The 25296-nt window shown below is 39.0% G+C and overlaps 1 protein-coding gene across 2 annotated transcripts in view; it reads right to left on the bottom strand.

Moving 5' to 3' along the window:
• LOC105477148 (protein serine kinase H2) overlaps positions 1-25296 on the bottom strand; it is a 94706-nt gene that overhangs the window by 52125 nt on the left and 17285 nt on the right. Inside the window, exon 3 of one of the 2 annotated variants that reach the window (XR_011606916.1) lies at positions 11565-20188. Coding sequence is in view for 1 of the 2 variants with exons in the window: in XM_011733525.3 (XP_011731827.2) it covers positions 19877-20188 (312 nt within the window). In the remaining variant the exon portion in view is untranslated. Of the gene's footprint in view, positions 1-6122; positions 20189-25296 lie in introns of those variants that run through there. The other variant, XM_011733525.3, reaches the window with a different exon arrangement.

Raw genomic sequence — 25296 nt, 5'->3', positions numbered from 1 at the left:
AAAACTGTGATTGCAATTTCTATTCCCTGCATTTCAATTTCCTTCTGTCAACATATGCTTCTCTATTTGTTATACTTGTGAAACATAAAGTCTTATATACACAAAATAACAGATGCTTTCTTTCCCACCCCAGGTTCAATGAACCTATTACCTTTAAATTCCATTTAGTTTTCAGCTTCAAGTTCATCATCAACCTCCTATGACTGGGCATTCACTTACAAATTAATAATTAGAACTTAGCCATTTTCTTGTCTAATAAACAAACTGGTCTTGAGCTGTGTAGGTTTGAGTGGAGTCAAACATATATTTTCAAATATTCCCCTAGTCCCAAAGAGCCATTTCTCCCTATAACCGTAGCTGTTAGTTAGCAGAACAATTTCTTAAAGGAGCAAGATTCATTAATGTCTTTACTTAATAAATATTTAGTGTGTCTTCCAGGTACCAAGCACTGTGTAAGATCCTGAGGAAATAAGAGCTTCATAGACTTTACAGTATCGAGGAAAAGATGGGCTCAATAAGCAATCATTCAAACAAGTATATAATTCCAATTGTACAAACGCAATAGTGAAATAGGTGCTCTGGACAAAGCAAAACAAAATAAAACAAAAAAACAAAAACAGAGACTAAGGATTCCAATCAAGTCTCTCTCAGAAAACATTTTAATTGATACATAAAAAGTGAGCAACAGTTAACCAGGAAAAAGAGGAGAAAATGTTCTGGAATAAGATAGCAATCAGCTGCTCAACTTCGTATGGTCCAGATGTATATTTAGCTTGGCATCTAGACATGTCTACTAAAATATAGAGTTGTTTCCAAAGACAGTGGACATAACTCACCTTTTAAAATTTCTATTTAAAGAAAATATTCACTACACTGAAACACTTCTTGATCAGTTGGCTATTAATCAAGATTAATTATAGTTATGCCTTAAAAACTGTGGGAAGCAATTATGGGAAAGGTGACTATAGAGAGCTAGGCTGAAAAGAGTGGTCCAATTGGGTCTTGCTTGGTTCTATGAAATCAGGAAGAATCCATCTGAAGCTCAGTTTCTCAGAATGTATGTGGTCCATCTATGTATGGAACACTGGGGAGTCAAGTCAAGGAGCTAAGGAGGAGAAAGGAGTCCTGAGCAGAGAGAAAGCCAGGAGTAGGTGCACAGGGCAAAGTGTTCTGTAAGTCAGAGAGGAGCAGTCAAAGCAGAAGATGCAAAGCGCCTCTTCAGCCTTTTAAAGACTCTTGGCATGCCCACATGAAGAGACAGCAGACTCAATTCACCCATAGTTATGCTGGGCTTATTCACCCTCTCTGCACTCCAACCACCTCTGTAGAGAATCTCCTTTACATTCTAGGTCTTTTCCAGATCCAGGAGAGATTTAAATGAAGAGTCTGACACCTTTTAAGGTCCATCATATAAGAGATATTTACCATGTATTCTTTCTGAAGCCTGTTACCTGGAGGCTTCATCTATGTAACAAGAAACTTGGCTTCCACAATCCCCCTTATCTTATTAACTCAAGATTTTTTTCTGCTGAATTCAACTCTTCAGGCAAAGCTTAACTCTTTCAACCAATTGCCAATCAGAAAATCATTGAATGCCCCTGTAGCCTGTAAGCTCCCACTTCAGGATGTCCTGACTTTTCACACCAAACCAATGTATATCTTACACATATTGATTTATGTGTTTGCTGTAACTTCTGTCTCCCTAAAATGTATAAAACGAAGCTGCAACACAACCACCTTTGGCACATGTTCTTAGGACCTCCTGAGGCTATATCCCAAGCCATGATCACTCATGTTTGGCTCAAAATAAACCTCTTTAAATATTATATAAAGTTTGGCTTTTTAAGTCAAAACAGGAGTAAAACTCTGAAAGAACAATTTCTGTTTAGCTTCATAGCTTTTGGAGACCACGATATGAAAGGATTAGAATGCCGGGAGATGAGAAGTGAGGGCAGGGCAGAGTGGGAGTGGGGGTGGGTGCTAGTGGCCCCTGTGTCCTGGGTGGGTAGCAGTAATGGAGAAAGTGTTGGAAACATCTGGAATACAACTTATATGAGCTCTTGTGGGGCTGGGAGCAGCAAGGATCATACTCCAGGAACTCACAAAGTGCATTGGCCAAACTGAGCAAGTCATGTCACTAGGGATGGGGGATAGAATTGTGGAGGGAGATTCCCTAAGGGAGGCACAAAACCTGCCTTATCTGCCAAGCTGCATTCCTAGACAGGGTGGGAATTCTAGGGAGCTTTATCTGGAAGAAAAGAGCAAAGTTGTTGTTGGGACCATACCACTGCAGCAGACAATATTCCATTTGTGTAGGCAGGCTGGGGAGATGACAAGCCCCACTACCCACCCAAGAACAGCCATCACTCACTTCACCTCCATCTAATCTATCTTTCTCAATGCCGGGTTTCTTTTTCAAACGGTAAAACTGGAATTCCAGTCCATATGGTGGACTGAGCTAGTGGGAAAAAACATCCCACTCTTTCAAAAGCACAAAAATTCTAGATAACATTTAAGAATGCAATGTTTTAAAAGTATGCTTTAGTACAAACGGGAAAAGCTTCTTAACTTAGGCATGTTTTAAACAAAGCCAGAACTGGGTACCAGAGTCACAAGCAAAAGCAAAACCAGAGAGGACATTGAGCTTTTGTGTTCATCTAAGGCCTCAGGGCTAGATATCAGCTTTGATCCCTTGACAGTGTGATGGTCCCCTGAGTATGGAGGAAGATGGGGCACTGAACGGAGGAATTTTCCAGTTTAAATCTGAGAGCCATTAAAAGGCTATTCAGTTTCTAGAACTAAGACAAGAAACTGAGCCACCCGTTCTTTGGGCTCAGGGACACAGTGTGAGAGGGCCTTGGGTGGAAGGAGATTCACCCCTTAGAAATCAGAACATCAAGTCCCCACCCTGTGTGAGTGTGGGATCTGAGGTGGCCCTGTCTACATGAGACCCTACCCAAACTGAGAACTTATCACCAAAGCTGGTTCAGACACACAGAGGCAAATGTGACCTCACCCTATAAGGACATCTTTGCAACCCATGGCACCGCAGGAGATCTGTGGAAAACAATTTCACTTGGATAAGCTCACAGTCAAAAATTACAGACTTCTGGCTAGGCCTGGTGGCTCACGCCTGTAATCCCAGCACTTTGGGAGGCTGAGGTGGGTGGATCACCTGAGGTAAGGAGTTCAAGACCAGCCTGACCAACATGGTGAAACCCATCTCTACTAAAGATACAAAATATTAGCCGGGCATGGTGATGGGCACTTGTAATCCCAGCTACTTGGGAGGCTGAGGCAGGAGAATTACTTGAACCTGGGAGGTGGAGGTTGCAGTGAGCTGAGATCACACCACTGCACTCCAGCCTGGGTGACAGAGCAAGTCCCTGTCTCAAAAAAAAAAAAAAAAAAAAATTACAAACTTCCAAATGCTCTATGAGTAGCCATAGAGAAAGCCAGAAGATGCAACAAATGACAGAGGCTGCTTTTCAAGAACTTCTGATCATGGAGAAATCATAAAAGGAATGCATCCTAACAAAGTCAACATTTATTGAGCACCTACCTAATATAAAGTGCTTGCTGATTGCTTCACATTTGTGATTTCATCTGTTACTCAGAGTGACCCCATGAGTAGGTTTTACGACCGTACTTTACAAGAGGAGACTGGGACCCAAGGAGGTTAAGTAACCCACCCAAGACCACACAGTCAGGATGCAAACCAGGCAGTCTGACTCCAGAACCTCCACCTTTATTTAACCCTTGGCACTAAACTTCTTCTCCAATAGGATCCCTAAGGCAAGATCTAATAAAAAAAGACCTGACCAAATAAAATAGAAATAGAATTATAGAAATAAATGCTTAATGAAAAGATTAAATAACAGATTGAACAGAATTGAGAAAATCAGCAATTTTGGAAGATAGGTTTGGGGAAATTACTTAAAATAGGGCAGGGAGTGATAAAAAAAAAAAAAGGAAAATAAAACATTTGGAAGATAAATGAAGGAGCTCCAACATTTATTTAATAGAAGTAGCAGAAAGGGTGAATATAGATAGCAGGGGGTAGATATTTGAAAAACAAATGAGAAGCTTTTCAGATTTAAATGTTGAAATTCACATGTAGGCATCCATTTGATCTTTGACAATCTGACATTATTAGTCATCCTGGCATTTATTAACAATATGATCTTCTGCAAATTACTAACTTCTCGGAGACTGAGTTTCCTCTATCATAAAAAGAGAATCATGAATCATGATAATTATTTCAAAGGTTCCCTTCGAAAACTAAATGATATTTTATGTCATTTAAGCACTTAGCCCAGGTTACAATACTCAGGAGCATTTAATAATTGTTCATTCATTAAGTTAGAATTTATTTAAATAAGAAATATTTTTCTATTGTAATTCTATTTTGTACATGTTTTCGCTCCAGTATTATCTGTTCTTATGGCAAAGTTTTCTGAAAATAAAAAGACTCATTAGAATGCAACCGCTTCATTACTTGGAGTAATACTTTCTTGACTCATAACCTATACCATGTTGACATAGAAGACAGTGGCTGTTTAATAAAGATTGAACTTGAAAATATAAAAAAACACTGAACATTTTGCTGTATGGTAATATCTACATATAATTTTTAAACAAAAAATCCACTTTGTAATCATCTAAAATGTAGTTCTACAATTTATTTAGTTTTTGAAGACTATATATGTGAAAGTAAAATGTTAGCTCTATACACGGTACCTTTTCCTTAATAAATTTTTAACTTCAAACTTCTGTTTGAACTAGTAGTACTCCAGACCTACAAAGTGCTAACATCTGAACGTCTTATGGCTCCATCTACTGTCAAATGCCTATTAATACAATCTGCTTTACTAGGAATAAGCATCTAAATCTTAGATACATAGAGAATTCATCCATCATTTAGAAGGGACCACACTGGCAATACTAGGTCAGAAGTCCTTTGTCTCTGTTAACATCATGCTCTGTACACATTTCAAAACAATTATCTATTGGGTCCACGTGCTTTGTTCCCACACATGCCTATTTCCACTGTCCTAGACAGGTAGGAACCCAGTCTCTTTCATCTTTGTGGCCACCATGCTGTATGCAGTGCCTGGAACAAACCGAGTTCTAAGAAAATCTGAATGGACAAGAGTAGAAATATCAACAATTTGGTAGAATTACACTGCCATTCAAAAGACAAAATTTTGATATCCAGAGTGATTGTCTTACATGACAGAGGTGTCCTTACAAAGAATATCAAAAATCTCTGGCAGTGAAGCTATACAAAGTCATTTTTATGTAACTTGGCCTTAGTTGAGGCTTTCAGCGATTTGATATCGATGGCCTGATAGTGTGGCTGTCAAGGATCCTTATTCAAAAAAATGCCTCACGTTAGTATGGCACTTTAGAGAGAGGAACTGAGGTTAGAAATATGCAATTATAGCATTTGCCTAACCAGAAGCACATGCAGGTCTCAGCTCTCTAGGTCTGTAGCCTTAAAGAAGAATAGTCCGTTTCAGTGAAGAATAATTCACTCTGCTTGCCTCCTTGCTTTGTTTGTTTTACGGAAGTGGAAATTGGTTTCTGAATTATAAATTGAACTGTCTCTAACAGTTCAACAAAGTAGAGTTAAAAGTTGGTATTTTCATTCCTTGTGAGAAGTTGCCAGCTACTGGTGATAAGAGTTCTTACATTTTCTACTTATTTTGTAACCAAGAGCCTGTTAGTCACCAGCAACTTCCCCAAATGGAGTTAAGCCACTTAACTGTATCGTCCCTGAAAGCATAACGGCAGAATTTTGGTGAGAACAGTTGCAGGCACTACAAAGACAAAATAAATGCCATTTCTTTTCTTTTAGTAACATTTTATTTCACAGAAGTTTTGAGGCAAATGAGCCGTCTATTCCTGCCCCTGCCTCAAATTGAAGGCCATAAACCATCACTGCTTATATTCTCTTGGGCCTGAGTTTAGGCAGGTCTCAATCTTGACTACTGAGTGAGCCCTGACCCCTTAACCAAGCTCTGATGTCAGCAGCAGAGGGAAGAACATGGGATTGCCAAGAAAATCTCATTAAAATAAGCTATTGTATAAAATGTGTCAATAAATTATAGAACAAGGCATTTCAGGTTTGAATATTTTGTTTGTTTTATTTTTGATAGGCAAGTAAAGACATGACAGGGGTAGAGATGGCTTATCAAAGTAACATACACTATCCTTCCATATATATGTCCTGAGTTCTAGTCTCTACCCTCAAATTCATCTTTGGGTTCACTTGCCGCTGGAAAGTAAAGAAATCCAAATTAAGGCAAGATATCATTTTTCATCTATTTGAGTAGATCAGATTATTTTTAAACTACCAGTACCCAATATCTTGGCAAGGGCGTGGAAAGTGTACATTTATGTAAACTTTTTAGAGGATAAAAAGTTCATTCTCTTTGATCTGCCAATTGTATTCTGATAATTTATCCCAATAAGAAAAATGAAAAGAAAGACATTACAAGCATTTTCATCATACCATTTATTTACAATAGCAAAGTTTTGGAAATAAACTAAATGCTCAAAAGTAGGATAATGGCCAAATAAGTTATGATATATCCACATGCTAAAGCATCAGGTAGTCATTAAAAATGTTTGAAGGAATATTTAAAGAGATAGAAAAATTCCACAATATAAAAGTGGAGACCAAACAGCGCATACATATTTATAAAGTATGGTAATGTGGGCAGTAGATATCTCTGAGTATTGTAATTATGGGTAATTTGATTTTCTCTTTGGGGTTTACATATTTGCACAATGAGCATGTACATCTGTTATAACCCCCCCAAAAAACCAATAAAATTTATACACAAAAAATTAGTCATAAGTTGGATAAAGTCATGAGCCTGAATGAAGAAACAGAATATCCATTGTTCTTCCAAAAGAACCATGACTATCATTGCAACTAAGCAGACATAACAAGGGTCAGCCAAGTGTCATCACTGTTTAGAACCCAGGTGATGAGATCACATGAATCTACTTCAGATTTTATTTTCATGAGAACTTACACTAGTGTTGTCCTGCAGCAGGACCAGATTAGACAATAATAATCTAGTCTAGATTAGACTAATCTAGACTAATGACTAAGACAATTAGTGATTGTCTTACATGATAGAGGCGTGTCCTTACAAAGAATAACAACAATCTCTAGAAGTGAAGCTATACAATCATTTTTATGTAACTTGGCCTTAATTGAGGCTCTATGCTGACAAACAGCAAAAATAGTAGGCACACGGCTGTGGCCAGACATTACAATTGGAGTCACTGAAAGAAAATGCAGCACCCACAGAGTGTTTCAGTGACCTGAGGTCTGCAGTGTCACCACGACACATGGTGGGTAGGGCAGGCAGGACGAGGGCGAGGAGATGACTAGAAAGATGGCATGAGAAGACGGTAGTTGGAGTTTTGATGTATTCAGTGGATTATTGGGAGGCCTTTTCTTTCAAGGATTTTAAGAATGCTGATGCCACAATCAAGTTCTGTGTTTTAGAAGTGTGCGTGTGTGTGTGTGTTTGTGTGTGTGATGTGGAAAATGAATTAAAAAGAAAAGAAACTGAAAACAGAGCTACCAGTCTGAAAGCTACTGCAGTAGTGCAGAATTTAGAAAAATACAAAGATCTAAAACAAGAATGGATAAAAGTAAATGAATGAGAGAGACATTGTGGAGAGGCATTGTGGAGGTAGAAGACTGGGTTTGGTGATGAAATTGAAGCAGAAAGGGACTGACGGGACATGTGTGAGGTGGCTGCTCGTGCTGTGATAATGCAGCTGGCACAAACCCTGGACGTTTTGATCATCACAGTTTATGTGAATGAAAAAAGTTCTACAGACCCTTTAACGAGTGACAATGTGCCACCTCCACTGATAGCTTATCGTAGCTACAAGGAGTTCCTTAGAACCCTAGAGGACATGGGTTCTTCCCAACAGGTCCAGCTACCTCTGCATTAAGCACAAGGTCAGAAGAGCAGTGGCATGGTTAATCTGAAGAGTTATCTTTTAAATATTGAGTTTGGAATATTTAAACCTGTATGTTTTTTAAAGAAGCAATTTTTGACCTGGCCAGAAAAAAAGAATGAATTATATTTACAGGTTTTATTATTATTATTGCTGCTGCTGCTGCTGTTTTGCTAAGTGATACGTGAAGCAGACAACCTTAGCTCTTCAGTTCTGCTAAAGTAAACAAAGAGCCTCAGGCCATCTTTTACTTGGGGGAGAGGGGAATGGGGGTGTTCAGCTGGGCTAGACAGACAGACAGAGGCTGATGGATGAGAGTGATGATGAGTCATCACCCCACAGAGAAGCCACATGTGACCAGGAGTCCCAGGCCTGCCATACTGGCTCCTCCGAAAAGGGTAATCAATCATTTAGGCAAAGTGTCTCTGGATTTTCTGATCATCGACTTGTGTAGGCTGCATCTCACATTTCATATTTTGCTCTTATGTCTACAATGGAAATGTTCATTGGCTTAAACAAACTTCAGAGTTGGCATTTCTTTTGAAAGCATAATATTTATCATTACTTGGAAATGCTACTAAAATCTATTGAAGATTTCAGATAGAACTGGTGGCTCTATTTTATGGTGGCTCGCACCTGTAATCCCAGTACTTTGGGGAGCCAAGGTCATAGGATTGCTTGAGCCCAGGAGTTTGAGACAAGCCTGGGCAACATAGTGAGACCCCATTTCTACCAAAACTTTTTTTTAATAAATTACCCAGGTGTGATGATATGTGCCCATAGTCCCAGCTATCAGAGAGGCTGAGGTAGGAGGATCGCTTGAGTCTGGGAGGTCATGGCTACAGTAAGCCGTGATTGTGCCCTTAGGCACGATCCCAAGCGTAAGCAACAGAGCAAGACACTGTCTCAAAAATAAATAAATATATAATAAATAAAAATAAATTTAAAAATAGAACTGGGTAAACACATAGCTACAGCCAGGCGCAGTGGTTCACACCTATAATCCCAGCACTTTGGGAGGCAAAGGTGGGTAGATTGCTCGAGCCCAGGAGTTTGAGACCAGCCCGGGGAACATGGTGAAACCCCAACTCTAAAAAAGAAAAAAAAAAAAAAAAAAAAGATTAGCTGGGCGTGGTGACATACACCTGTAGTCCCAGTTTCTAGGGAGGCTGAGGTGGGAGAATCACGTAAGCCTGGGAAATCGAGGCTTTAGTGAGCCATGAGCACATCACTGTGCTCCAACCTGGGTGACAGAGCAAGACCCTGTCTCAGTATATATAACTACAGCATTCTTCAGGATTGAAGTTGATTTTAGCAGAACATTACTTTGTGAAAGAAAGTTTTAAAATAGCCCTGCTTTCTATACATAGAAGGCTGAAAAAAAAATGGATGTGAATTGACTAACAATGTGATGCTCTGACCACAGAACTACTTAAAAGACTGTTAGGAAGAGTGTTTGGACTTCCATCCTGGCCTCTCTCTCTTTATAACATCTACAAGTATATCCTTTCTTTCTGAAACTATAGGTGGGCTTTCCTATCTTTAAAAAGGTAATCTGTTTCTTTCTCTAAGTTGTAAACTATTAGCTTATCAGACATTGCAAAAAATGATTCAATTTTCCCATTTTTCTCTTCTTGATAAATATATAGGCTGGGATATAAACCACAATTATATTCTTAATCCTCTTACGAAAAAATCTGCTAGGAATAACAAAGTTATTCTATGGCTATTGACCTTTCCTTTGCTTTTGATTCTGTGGACAAAATTCAGTTGAGGCTGCATTTCTGAGTCCAAAGTAAACCTCAGGATATTCAATAATATCAATTACTTTAATCTTTCTGAGCGTGCAGATTATTAGAAATGTCTTTTGATAGCTTTGATGAATGGTCTCCAAACTTTCTTATTTAGTCTTTATCAGTAAATATATTTACTTATTTTTGTTTACTATTAAATTATCTACTTATGCCATTATATGAACATATACTTCAAGAAAATTATGCAAAACTAGAAATTTCAAAAAGACAAGCTAAAAATAAAACAATTCTTTAAAAGTAATTTTAACTTGTCTTCATTAATGATAAAATATTTATTAACAATAAGATTTATTTTACTTTCATAAAAATTGTATTTAGTAAGACAAATATGATGAATTATGCTTCATTATTGTTGAAAACCTTGTTTACTACTTTGCAATGTCGTGATTAGATGTCTGTTTCTCAACAATTTCTCTCCTTGTTTTGAAAATATGTCAGAATTGTAAAAAAAAAAAACAACTGCATTTTCAAAATTACAACACCCATGTTTCATTCCATCTACCAATTTTGTGAAGCCTTTTGATAAAAATTGTGCTCAGACACTTTTTTCTTCCCTGAAGTCTGCATAGGTAGGAATGTTAAGAGCCCAGGACTGGAATGATTTTGCTGTATTTTTTCTGTTATTTTGTACCCAGCAGCCACAGGCTAGTCTCTACAAAGAGAGCCCTATATTCAGAATCATCCATACTTCAATATAGAAAACAGTTGTTTCGGTAATTCTGATCTTTCACGGACTACAGTTCCCACTGGGGCAATACACTGCTTTCCACTAAGAAGCCTGCTTTCTGCGCTGGCTTTTGTACACAGAGCACTTTGAAGTTGGCATTTGTGCACAGCCACATTTCCAAACTGCCTCCTTCTTCCCTGGCTTTTCTGCCAGAGAAAAATAAGCCTGGTCCCCTCAGCTGTTAGTGTCTCCCGCTTTGTCTGCGAGTGCCAATGGAGACTGGCCATGTCTTGGAAAGGTGCCAGTCCCAGTCCCGGGTCCTCTGCCTTGGTTGGAGCTGGGATTAGTGAAACCCTCAGACCTAAGCTGTGATTCACAAATAACTCTGGGGTGGCCTCTCCACTCTGGAGGGGGGCTTTATTTCACATGAACTCTGGTGGGAGAAGAAGAGTCCCTGGGTTGCTTTAAGGACATTCGAGTGTAGGCTAAGACGTGGCCACATCCTTGATTCCTTTCCCTTTTGCTTTCTTTTTCCCTTCTAAGCACAAGTCTGTCCTAAAGGCCGTGAAAGGCTCTCTCCCGCATGATCCACCCGCTGCTCACTATTCTGCTTGTCTCTAAGTCGCACCTGTGGCTAGGGGAAAATGGCAGTGACTGCGGCCAGGAATGTCCTTAGCACTGAAGCAATGCTAATGCAAGGCGCCCAGCGCTGAGCTTCGCTAATCGCTTCAAAAGTGAAGCCAGCTCTGGCACCGAGTGAAACAGCGGGCTTCTGAAGTTGCTCTAAACTGTGGCCAGAGCCGCCACACCAAGCTGGTACCAGGAGAACTGCCTGGAGCATGAATCTAACTTTAGACATTTTGTGAGAACAAGGAGAACTCCGCTTCCAGATCCAAAAGAGAACTACCCAGCTGAACCCAGCCGGTTAATCCCCTGGACGGCTCCATAAACACGCAGCAGCCTCTGCATCCTCCCGCTACAGACTCACTGCCCCACGTTTTAAATGCCGGAGGTGTTGATGTTAAAGGGGGTTAGGAGGTGTGGGTGGTCAAGGACTCAACAACATAAAAGTCCAAGATTTTCCTACTCACCCCAAAGCTTTGCAGCATCATGGGAAGCAAATGTAATTGACTTCTCCCTGGCTTTGCTGTGGTATAAGGTATCCAAGGAAAAGCTGCTTGCTCTTGCTTTTCTGCTCTTCTGCTGAGACAAGGATTTGCCTTCACCGGTGGGAGGAGATTCCATCTGTACTTAGATGATGTATTGTAATCACGAAAATGTGTTAATAATTGATAAGGAATCCTATAAAAATAAAATCATAAGTAGCCAAAATATAGATGAAGAGGCTCTCTTATCAGAAACTAGGTATGCTTTAAATAGATAAATGACCCTCCTGTTGGATATCTGCTGGGAAGAAGAACTAGAGATCTATCTTTAAATCATAGTCATCATTTTCATCAGAGGTTCCCCAACTTTTAACTAGCATAAAGATATTAATTCTACATAACACACTAATTTATTCAATTTCCCTAGAAACAGTTCTTTATGCCAGTTTATTTTAGAAGAAGGTACACCAAGAGGGGACACTAACAATAAAAGTCATGTGATACTTTGTTAAATTTATTTTACGTATCAGAAGTAAGTATTTTGCCACTGTCACTTTAAGGTTTTTCAAATATTAAAATAATCCATGCCATTCACTCTGGAGTTTTGGTGGCCTTGGTTGCCCTTTCCTTTGTGCACTGCAGCAGGCTCCAGTTTCTGAAGAAAATTCTGGTGGCATCCAAGGATGTGCCCTCATCCCACCTCCATGTGGAGGGGAGGCAGCTTCTGCCCAGCATGTGTGTGGCACAGGTTGTCAGCCCAGCCTACCAGCTGCCAGTTCAGCCACACGGCTATGCCTTGAGCTGGCACTGCGGGCAGCCACCTTGCAGGTACTGTTGTGTGTAGGACCTGGAATCACTGCTGTGCAATGCAAATTAAAATCAGGGTGAGAAACAGTATTTTTGGAATATTACTTGAAAAGCAAGTAAGCTATTCCTTCATTCGAATCTTCTAAAAATCCCTCTCTCCAGTAATCCAGACAAACACAGAGCTCCGTCCCTGGACCATGTTCTTTTGAGCTCCCTGGACTTGTTTTCATCAAATTACCCACTGGCCGACATTGAGGGACATTATGAACAAGAAACTGCGGAAACTGCTCACTGTGTTTACTAAGAGGATGTTGCTAATTGCATTGCACTTGTTAATTACATTGTACATCCTCCCTGGGAGATCCCACAAGAAATTTTCTTTTGAGTCTGGGTCAGGAATGTATGTGCTTCCCTCAAGCAACTAATTAAAATTATTTGTTTTAATTTTATAACCACATTGAACCATGTACCTGCTTTCTTCTTTGAATGGGCTGCCAGAAAACAAAGTCAAATACAAAGTCACCTGCTGTAATTTATGGTTTTAAATTTTTTATATTTTTATTTCTAATTTTTATGTGAGAATATTATCTTAGTTTTTCCTATCCCTTCTACTTTCAGGTTTTTTTTCCTGCATTCCTCTTCCACTCAAGTCAAATGGACTTTTGTCTCATTTTTATCTATTTACATAAGATACCTTAAAACTTTTAAAATAGGAAAATGAATAAATAAACAGACAGTAATATCTGGTACTTTCAATTAATTATTTCTCAGAGGCAAATAAGATTCTCTTTTCCTGAATTTATATACCAAGAAATAGAATGTTATTATATAATCTTATGGAATTGGAACAATTATATAGAATATTGTTCTGAAAAAATCCACTAATTAATCCTGAAAGCACCATTTCATAAAATATTGAAAGTAAGGCCACAAAACCAAGTCCAGAGACAACAGAAAGACAAAGAAAGTGGTTTAGGATGCCAGTGCTCAGGGAAGATAGCACATATTTTCTTCAGAGCTGCACACCACAGGTCATGATTTCCATGGGTAGTAGGTGGCATAATGACCCCTAAAAGATATGTCCAAGCAGAATCTCAGACTGTGACCTTACTTGGAATGAGTCTTTTCAAATGTAATTAAGGTAAGGATCTGAAGGTGAAATCATCCTGAAATAGGATGGACCCCTGAATCCAATGATGAGAATCCTTATAAAAGACAGAAGAGGAAAAGACACAGGGACACACAGAGGAGAAAGCCAAGTGAAGACTACAGCAGAAACAGGGGGCCAGTCACATACCATGCAGCGCGAAGGGCTGCCGGCCACCACCAGAAGCTGGGAGAGAGGGACGGAACAGATTCTCCCTCACAGCCTCCTAAAGGAACCAAACCAGGAGATACCTGGATTTTGGACTTCTGGCCCCCAGAACTGTGAGGGAATGAATTTCTGTTGTTTTAAGCCACCTGGTTTGTGGTATTTTGTTACAGCAACCCTAGGAATCTAATGCATCGTCTTAGGTCTCAAGATTGAAATTCATATTAACTCATGTTTAAGGTTTTAGAACCTTCCTCTGTGAATTTAACTCTTGGTAAAAATGACTTTTTAAAGTAAAGCTTCTAATGGCCAGGTGTGGCGGCTCACATCTGTAATCCTAGGACCTTGGGAAGCCGAGGTGGGAGGATTGCTTGAGGCCAAAAGGTAAAGACCAACCTGCCATCATAGGAGGACCTCACCTCAAAAAATAAATAAATAAAATTTAAAATAAATAAATAAAGCATCTGTAGTAAAAGTAAAAAAAAAAAAAAAAAAAATCCCAAGCACAAGTCAGTCATTATTTGTCATATTAAATGGAAAGTGTTTGTACATTAGCCTAAAGATTTTAACTTTCCAGAATTCTATACACTTTTTGTCATCACATATTTATATGTAGCTAATAGACAATGGTATAACACAATAGTATGAAAAGGTGACTAACTACAACTCATGTGAGCATGATTTCTGTTATACAGGTTATGTCAAACATTATAGAACCCTTCAAAGCATAGTCATTAACATTCTGTGTATGTCATTGAAAGCAGATCTTTTAAACAAACATTTTTAAAATATGGCAAGCAAAGCTGTCTTCCTCAGCACTGCCTACAGAGATGGCAGCCATCTTCTCTGCAGCATCATGGCGGTTCTTAGATCCCTCATGAAGCCCAAGATCGTCAAAAAGAGGACCAAGAGGTTCATCCAGCACCAGTCAGACCAACATGTCAAAATTAAGTGTAACTGATGGGAAACCCAGAAGTATTGACAACATGGTTCGTAGAAAGTTCAAGGGCCAGATCTTGATGCCCAACATTAGTTATGAGCACATAAAAAAAAAAAAAAACCACACACACACACATATGCTGCCCATGGCTTCCAGAAGTTCCCGGTCCACAACGTCAAGGGGCTGAAAGTGCTGCTGATGTGCAACAAATCTTACTGTGCTGAGATCACTCACAGTGTTTCCTTCCAGGATAGCAAAGTCACATGGAAAGGGCCACCCAGCTGGCCATCAGAGTCACCAACCACAATGCCAGGCTGTGCAGCAAAGAAAATGAAGAGACAGCTCATGTGCACTTTTTGTGTTTCAATAAAACCACCATAAAAACTGAAAAATAAAATATGGCAGGCAAAGATGACAACGAGCTATCACGTAGCTTCCAGGAAACAGAAAAAGGGTGAGAGAGAACATACTAAGGTAAGAGGGCTCAGAACAAATAATAATATAAGAGGAAACCTAAATGAATATTACATAGCAATGAAAGAAGTTTACATTATCGTTCAGGAGACACTTGTTTTTTTCTATTAGGAACTAAGTAAAAGTGATTCCACAAAAGTAATAAGAAAAATGAAACACAGATGGGCGGGGCGGATCATGCCTGAAATCCCAGCATGTTTGGAGGCCAAGACAGGCAGATCACTTGAGGCCAGGAGTTTGAGACTAGCCTGGGCAACATGGGGAAATTCTGTCTCTACTGAAAATACAAAAATTAGCCAGGCATAGCGAGGCGTATCTGTGGTTCCAGCTACTCAGGAGGATGAGGTGGAAGGATCACGTGAGCCCAGATGGTTGAGACTGCAGTGAGTTGAGATCATGCCACTGCATACCAGCCTAGGCAACAGTAGTAAGACCTTGTATCACAAGAAAAGAAAAAAAAGAAAAGAAAAGGTGAGGTTTAATGTGTTTATTATAAAATAATCTGAGTGCTCTTTTCACTCTACTGATATTAACTCTGGTCAAATAAAGAAAATATCCTCATATTTAGAAATTGATTTGCAATACCTAATTTCACCAGAGGATGGTAGAATAGGGTCAAAATAGATGAAAAAGTGCTAGTTTATCTATTTTTCTCTCAGGAGTTCACAATAAAGCTAAATGATATGTCTAATTTGTAGGACTGTCAAAATCTATTTATTCGAAAGTAGAATTTAGAAAGGTAAGATGATTGGTTGGTTGGTTAATTTGCTTGTTGGTCTGTTTCATCTGCAGTAGGAAAAGGGAATGGGGAGAATTCCATTCTGGGGGATAAACTGACGTAGAAGTTCCTTGTCACACCAAATCAAGATAACAGGAAGCTAAGCCTCTGAGAGAACCATGAGCTTATTAGAGGAGCAGTTAAAAAACAAACTGAGTTGATTTGTAAGAACTTTACAAAAGCTGGAGAGAAGAGAACTAATTACCCAACCACAACCTTCCATTCAAAAGCCTTTAAGGTTGGGAGGATTCTTAGCGAGGGCTGGGGGGTACTCAGCAGGGGACAGAAGGATTTCTTTTCTACGAATGAAAATTCCCACTGTACATCCTGCTAGGCATCTTGTCTCCCTCGTCATGCCTCTTCCTTTCCCATCTCATTCATCCTTCTAAACAGAGGCGAGTGATTTAGAAGATCTTCAAAGGAAACTCTGGCTGCTGAGCAGAGAAAAGGGGATACAGAGACCAGTCCACAGTTCATTTTCAAACACTAACTGAGCGCCAGCTATATGTGGGCTGCCAGATCCCGGGATTTCAAAGATAAATAAGACTGGTCCTTGCTCTTGAGAACTTAAAAACGTAGGAGTCAAGAGGCACTGCCTACCTCTCAATCCTCCCATCATGTAGGCTGTCTCACTAATGGTCCCCCAGTCACCATGTACACAAGCACTCTGACCTTGAGAAATTTTTGACTCACTGTTAAGCCCCTCTTCAAAGGCTCTGACACCTAATTGTTTCCCTCTACCTGGGTTCTTGAGCCTGGGTTGCCCAGAGCATGTGTCTGAGATTCTTCTGGTCTCTTCTTCTCCAGACACCCTTCCCAGATTACAAACTCCCTGCCTTTGCTGATCTCTGAGGCTTGACCGTCTTCCTAGCCCAGCCCCACTTCTCCTAGACCTCGCACTTTGCCCTGCGTTTAATATCCTTTGTTGTCCAAGCAATAACCTTGTCCTGCCCTTGGACTTGAGGATGCCTGCTGGGCAGGCTCATTAGGGCTGGTGAGGGTAGAAAAGCACCTCAAGGCAACCTACACAGGCAAAGGTGAAAGTCAATTATCCATGGAAACTACAAATATTTACACCATAACTCAGCATAATATTGTATGGCATTGTTTCTTTGTGGCAGCATAGACAAAATCTAAGTCATCAGAACCTGCCTTTTGCATTCTCAATTCTTGGAAATGATCCAACAAAGAGATTAAGGGAGAAGTTCTGAGTTTCTGATTCCAAATCTGCTATTTATGTACTGATGACCTTGGATAAGTTACTTCACATCTGTGAACCTCAGTTTCCTCAGATAGAAACCAAATTAAGAATAATACCTTATAGCTTTGTTGTGAGGAGCAAATGAAATAATGTATGTTAAAGTCTTAGCATGGTACTTGGCACAGAGTAAGTTTTCAATAAATGTTAGGATAAAATGACCATGGCAGCATGTGAAAGTGATTTTCTGATCACTTAAGAAATCTGAAAAATATTAGCATTAGAAATTTTGATTGCTTTTTTGTATTCTAAAAACTTCAGGGGGCAAATATATGAAAAATTCAATTAAAAAGAACCAGTTTTCACATCTCGTTAGTCAATCTGCAGTTCCTATGGGGGTGCTTATTCAAGCTTCTCCCTTTTAGATTGTTTCCCTTTTGCCACTTGCATTTTTAATTGCATTTTCTCTTTACTATAGACTTAAAAGAAATGCATCTTTTTTGTTTGTTTGTTTGAAACAGGGTCTCACTCTGTCACCCAGGCTGGAGTGCAGTGGCGTGATCTCTGCTTATGGCAACCTTGACCTCCGGGGATCAAGTGATTCTCATGACTCAGCTTCCTGAGTAGCTGGCATTCACCACGTCCGGCTAATTTTTGTATTTTTAGTAGAGACGAGGTCTTGCCATGTTGGCCAGGCTGGTCTCCAACTCTTGGCCTCAAGTGATCCACCCGCCTCAGCCTCCCAAAGTGCTGGTATTACAGGTGTGAACCATTGCAGTCAGCCGAAATGCATTAATTTTTTTAAAGTTAGGGTAGAAATACATGTAAAATGAAAAGTAAACCTTTCCCTCCCACCCAGACTTATTCTTTTTTTCTCCAGAAATAATCACGATCTCCTTTATCAAATTCTTAGCAATCTTTCAAGCTTCTGAACACTTTTTTTTTCACACAAAGGAGACCATACTATAATACTTCTGTGCTTCTTGTTTTCTCATTTAACACAATAACATGTTATATAACAAAACTTATAGATCTACTGCATTATTTTTAATGGCTACATGGTAGACCTTTGCTTAAATGTAACATGCTTTAAGGCATTCCCTACTGATAGGCATTTATTTATGACTCTTGTTACTATAATAACAGTGTTTTATACCTTATGCACAATGTTTTATACATACCTTGGCAAGAATATGTGTAGGACAAACTTCTACAAATGATACAATTAGGTCAAAGATCAATGTATTTTTAATGTGAGTAGATATTACTAACAAACTGTCCCCCAATGCCATGGGGTGGTACCAAATTGCACTCCTCTCTCTCTGCAGGGCATGAGAGTATCTGCTTGCCTGCAACCTTCCACCATATGTATTATCCAAGTTTTAAATTGTTTTGATCTGACAGGTAAACAAATTCTTTGCCTTTTAAGTTTTTGTTTTCTTTGTCATTTTAATTTTCATTTTGTAAATTACAAATGAAACTAAGCATTTGTAATGTACTTATTAGCCATCTATATGTTTACAAACCACCTGGTAAAATATTTGCCCATTTTTCTATTATTTAATAAATTTGTAAGTGTCTTTCTATTTTAAAGGAATTAATCCAGGACTGTCATATATCATGTGATACAGCATTACAACTTAAAAAGAAACTAGTTGCATCACTAATTACATATTCATATCTATATATCAGATATATAGCTGTTCCATCTATATAGCCTAAAAGAGAAAAATAAAATGAAAAAATTGAGACCGATTTTAAGGTTACAATAAATGTCGTTCTGGCATTTTATGATTTTACTTAATAAAATAAGCAATATCAATCAATCATTTATTTACTATGTTTACCCACACATATGAGTGACTCACAGATTTTTAATTAGATTAATTATAATTAATAATATTTCAATCTTTATATCATTTTACAAAAATTTACTGTATAAGAGATCAGGCCATATGTGACTTGCCTAGAGAACTAAGTTCTGAAACGTAGCTCTTTATTGCGTTACCTATAATTATTTCATGGTGAGTGTTTAAAGTCATCAAGATATTTGATAAAATAATTCTAGAAGAAACCAGTACATACTAAAAAGGGTTGACAGTAGTGATAAGAAGCAAGATGATCATTTTTTTTTTTTTCTAAACACTGGTGGTTGGTGAATGCTAATACTAGAAAAAAAAATCACTATTTTATGATTCTTAAAAATCTCCACTTTTTCCCGTGAGTAATGCCCCAATTAGACTAAAAGTTTCTGAGAGATTGAAATATCTTATAGTTCTTTATAGGCCCCATAGTTAATAATTTTTCATAAATATTTGCACACTAAATATGAAATTAACAGCCATTTATAACTACCTTGAGTGTTACCTAGTTAACACTGTATACTGGGGCTTAGGTAAAAATCAGTGATTTCAGGATAAAGACATATGTTCCCATATCTAACTATTCCTGCTATATCTCTGATTCACCATGCTCACATACAATCCCTTATTCCTATAGTATTATCTTTTATTTAATCCATTAAATACTTTAAAGTTTTTCTCATCTATTTATTGTTTCCAGTTATCTAAACATAACTAGTATTTACTAAACTATTAATCGTTTGCAGCAGTATATTTTGGGAAAATGAATATAGGTATAGGAAAAATTATAGAACAAGAAAATGTCAAAAGTCAAGGTCAACAGTATCAACAATACCACGGAGTCCCATGTCCTTGGAACTTGAGGGTGCCCTAATCATGATGAAATGGTCCTAAAATAGGCCAAAATGGTTTTAGAGGTCATCTGCTTACAAAAGTGCAGACACACACAGTGGCGATTCTTCTATCCTTAAGTTTCTCTTGCTCCACATATGCCTGGATTTGTGAGAATAATGTGACTTAGAAGACTGTGCAGATCCAGGACTCTGAGAGTGGGGAGAGGCCCTCTGCATGAGGTTTCGGGAAATGGCCCTCTGGAGATTCTTCATGGAAGACCCTGCAGCCATGTTGATCACCCAGGGATGGTCCAAGGCCTGGCCAGCTGACATGCGATGACCAGCCTCCAAAATCAGTAGTCTGTCTATAAAGTCCTTTGCCAAGTGGGAAATGCTTGGCCAAGGCTGAGAACAAAAATAAATAAGTTAGAATAAAATCAACAAAATAGAAATATACACAAACACAAAGAACCCTATTCTTAATTACATAGATTAATGTCAATCAAATCCAAAAAAACTTTTTCGAATAAGCAATTTTAATACTGTGTCATTACATACATAGAGGAACTAAACAACCACTTTTGAGGGAGGAAAAGAAAAAACTTTCACAGAAGAAAAAGACAAACACAAACACAGAAATTCTCTTCCAAACTCTGTCCAATGAGTGAGAAAACCTTCTCAGAAATCTGTCCATTGTGCTGTTGTTATCAATACGAGTTCCCATACTGCACTTACAGGAGCTGGACAAGGCAAAGCAGCTGTCTTTTATGAACTATGTCAACATCAGGTCAATGTGTGCAACATTGTGGTCATCTCACAGAGTTCCTGTGACTTCAAGAATGAGAAGGAGTAGAAGGGGAAAGTGGAATGGATTGAGAAATCATCAGCTTTCCCCTCCCTTTGAAAGCTTGCTCTGAGCCAGGCACAGTGGCTCACGTCTGTAATCCCAACACTTTGGGAGGCTGAGGAAGAAGGATCTTTTGAGTCCAGGAGCTTGAGACCAGCCTGGGCAACACAGCAAGACCCCATCTCTACAGAAAATGTAAAAATTAGCCAGGCACACTGGCACATGTTTGTAATCCCAACTACTCAGGAAGCTGAGGTGGGACGATTCCTTGCGCATAGACATTCAAGGCTGCAGTGAGCTATGATGGCACCACCACACTCCCGCCTGGATGACAGAGTGAGACCCTGTCTCTCAAAAGAAAGAAAGAGGAGAAGGAGAGAGGGAGAGAGAGAGAGAGAGGAGAGAGAAGAGAAGAGAAGAGAAGAGAAGAGAAGAGAAGAGAAGAGAAGAGAAGAGAAGAGAAGAGGAGAGAGGAGGGGAGGGGAGGGGAGAGGCAGAGAGAGGGAAAGAGAGAAAAGAAACGAAAGAAAGAGAAAGAAAGAAAGAAAGAAAGAAAGAAAGAAAGAAAGAAAGAAAGAAAGAAAGAAAGAAAGAAAGAAAGAAAGAAAGAGAGAAAGAAAGAAAGAGAAAGAAGAAAGAAAGAAAAGAAAGAAAGAAAAGAGAAAGAAAGAAAGAAAAGAAAGAAAGAAAGAAAGAAAGAAAGAAAGAAAGAAAGAAAGAAAGAAAGAAAGAAAGAAAGAAAGAGGAAGGAAGGAAAAGAAAGAGAGAAAGGGAGGGAAGGAAGGAAGGAAGGAAGGAAGGAAGGAAGGAAGGAAGGAAGGAAGGAAGGAAGGAAGGAAGGAAAGGAGGGAATGAAGTGAAGTGCACTTCCTCAAACACACTGGGCCCTCACTATTCCCAGTCAGCTGGGAACAAATAGAGTCAACATGTAATAAATAGATTAAAATAGATTTGACTACAAATAGATTCGACATGTAACAGCGATGACACAGTACAATATGCACAGCTAAGTAGTTCCTATTTCAGGGATTTATTGTGGCAGTGTTTACAGCAATTGCATATACTTTAAGTACAATAGCAGCACTTCATTGTGGCATTTGTGAGCATGGGGATAAGAAGACTATTGCTTTATACTCAAATTTGCTTTCTGCATTATCTGCTGAGAAAGAAAAGAAACATTTAATCTGAGGAATGCAAGCCCCTTTAAATTATCAGGCCAAGAAAGGCACTGAAATATAACAGCCTTCACTTCTCATTCCCCTCTTGAGCTAAATAATTACCTCCTGAAGCCACTTGCTATGTGGGCTCTACACTAACTAACACCAAGTAGCCATAAAGTGCCATAGGTTGGACACCATCACTCATACCCTGCAGTTCAACAACATAGCCAATCACTAATCAATGTTATTTCTGTAAACCAGTGTTAATTCCTCTCAAACAACTTTGTATCAGCCCAGACCGAAGAGCACACGCCTCACAGAAGTTAGGACGTTTTCCAGAGCAGCTGTCCTCACTTTGGCCTGATCACACAAGCTCTTAAAAATTATATTTTGTGCCTCAGCCTCATCCTTTAGGTTGACACTACCAGCAGATACCACATACCTGGAAAACACTGCAGTTTAGTATCCTTTGTCCTCTACAAAAGAGAAACATTGAGAAAATTGCCCGTACGTTTGCTGTATCTCAAATATACTTTCTAGTTGATGAGTGTTTTTAAAAGATGGTGTTTCCAAGGAAAGACAAGGGAATCCTTCTATGTATTGTCTTTGCCCTTGTGTAAGGATAAATCAGAGTCCATACATAGACACCACACTCTCCAATCTCTGCGCACCCTATTAACTCTAGGTTTTGTTTTTTGTTAATTTGTTTGTTTTTTTAGAGATGGGGTCTTGTTATGTTGCCCGGGCTGGACTTGAACTCCTGGTCTCAAGCCATCCTCCTGCCTCAGTTTCCCAAGTAACTGTGACTACAGGCCCACTGCTACTCCCACCCACGCCAACTTAACTCAGAATTTGTTTGTTTGTTTGTTTTTGAGATGGTGTCTCACTGTGTCGCCCAGGCTGGAGTGCAGTGGCACGATCTTGGCTCACTGCAACCTCCACCTCCCGGGTTCAGGCGATTCTCGTGCCTCACTCTTCCAACTAGTTGGGATTACAGGCATGTGCCACCAAGCCCAGGTAATTTTTGTATTTTTGTATAAACAGGGTTTCACCACGTTAGCCAGGCTGGTCTCAAACTCCTAACTTCAGATGATCCGCCCGCCTCGGCCGCCCAAAGTGTTAGGATTACAGGCATGAACCACTCCCCCCAACCTTAATCCAGAATTTGAATAAGAAACCAGTAAAAGAACTCTTCTTTTTTTTCCTTCAGTGTATTTAGGTAAATGAGACATGAGAAATATTTATCCCAGAAATAAAAGTCATAAAATAAATGAGCATATCTGATAAATACTCAAACACAGGAAAAATAAAGTATAACCTCTGCAAGTCTAGAAAAAGCACATCAGTGGCTGACACTCACAATGCCATGCCCTCTGGTTCTGGCTAGACATCTATTTGGCCCTGAATCCAGACACATTTATCTGAGCTCAAGACTATTTAAATGAAGGTTAAATTAGATGGCTCCTCGGGAACATTTTAAGACAAGCAACTGAATCTTTCTGAAAGAATATAAAATATGTGCAGCAAGGTTTATGGAGAGCTTATTAAGATGACCCCAAATGATTGTACATTAAAATGCAGTTGCAGAAAATAAAGTAACTGGAAAAAAAGTTCTTCAGCCAAAGCTTATTATTCAAACATGAGTTATAAATTGCAGAATTCCTGAGCCATAAAGAACAACTGGAGAGTATCTAGGAGTCAACTTCACATTTCGTATTAGAAAAGGGCAGCTACGGAAAGAAAATGAACTATTTCATTTTTCTTTTATTAATCTAAAATCGATTTTCATCTGTTTAGTAAAGTATAAAATAGACTAATATACATATATGTACATATCTATTAATTAATAAAAATGGAGTATGCATGCCCCCAGATGTTTAACTAATAGTGCTATATAACCAAAAACAACTACGAAACCATAGCTTGAATCGAATACCCACTATGGACCAGCTGTCACCTGACAACATCATTTAGTCTTTTCACCAGCTTTCCCATCCACTTGATATCCAATAAGCTTTCCTTATAATTTCTCCTCCCAAATTTGGCCATCTCCACTCTTTGCTTCAAAACTCCTCTTTGTTTGGCGTTTCTCGACAGTCTCAGGTAGACACGGCCCCGAGCCCCACTGCTAACCCATCTTACTGTGGAAAAAGCATGAGGTCAGTGGATCTGGACTAGACAGGCTGTCTGACCACACACAGCTCTGCCACCTCAGGGTCTCAGTTTCCTTGTCAGAAAAATGGGGAGCATCATATCTCCTTCACGAGATTGTCATTAGGACCAAATTAGACCAAGGATGTGAAAAATGATTTTCAACCTGTAAATATTGTTACTGTTGTTCTTGTTTGTATTAAATCCTTACACCTTAACTCCTTCCTCAGTTCTTTTGTGGACAGATTAACTAACTGAACTTAGAGAACTGGAATATGAAAATTATCCAATAATTCTCAAACCAGTTCCACTCGCGATAGCATGATAAATGTGCACCCTCAAAAAAAAGTTATGTGTTAAGAGGTGATGAACCATGTTACAAAGAAAAGGAGAACTTTATTTTATCCCAAGATCATTAAATTAATTTAGTTGCAAGTAAATTGTAACATTTGTGGATATTTCAGGGCTTTTTTTCCCCCTTTCTATTTTCTTCATCTGGTTCTTTGCTTATTTTTCTGTCTTTTCCAATAGAGATTGGCTTCACCGTGTAAAACAACAGTAACCCAAAACAGGCACAAAACTGAAACTTATACCAGCAACTGCACTACTTATTAGCTTTAAAGGATTCAAAGGAATTCAGAGGGATGGTATCTTACATGCTCTAGATATCTTGACTCTCACCTTCAGAGAAGTAAAAAATGATTATAGTTTACTGCTTTCCAGTTTTTTGATGAACAATTTTCCTCTACTGCTTGCCCACATCCAGGCCCTTTAAAAGAGTCTGGCTCTCGTCGCACAACACAGCCTGACCTGCCCTGGCGAGGACCTTGCTGGACTCTTCTCCAGCACGATTTCTCTAACTTCCTCTCAGTGGTGACTTTCTAACCCATCTCCCCAACTTGCCGCTCGCTGGCTCTGTTCTCCAACTCCCTCCTATTCTGTCCTCTTCTTCCTTTCAGTTGCCTTCCGTGGTCTGATAGTCAGACCCTTCCCTCTCCAGTTTTCTGCATCAGTTTCCAAATTAAATGTTCTGTTCAGGTTTCTCTTTATCTAGGGGTCACCCATCACTTTGTGTACTATGGTTCCCCTATCTCTCCTCCTCACCATGAGTCCCAGGAATCCCATGGAGATTGGTGGCTCCTCTTCCGGGAGACAAGAGTCATATATTCAAGATCAATATTTTCATTCTCTTCTTTTTTATGAACACAAATTAGTGGGGCTAATTTAATATCTTGTGAAAGAGATTAGTAAATATCCAAAAGCTAACTAGGTAACTGGTTTAAAAATGACTAACAGTCCTACAACTAGTCAACGCTTTAATATTTCTCAGTTCCTTTGCATAAATGCCCACAAAG

Source organism: Macaca nemestrina, chromosome 8, assembly GCF_043159975.1.
Source record: "Macaca nemestrina isolate mMacNem1 chromosome 8, mMacNem.hap1, whole genome shotgun sequence".
Lineage (NCBI taxonomy): Eukaryota > Metazoa > Chordata > Mammalia > Primates > Cercopithecidae > Macaca > Macaca nemestrina.
This window is presented reverse-complemented; position numbering and strand designations above follow the sequence as displayed.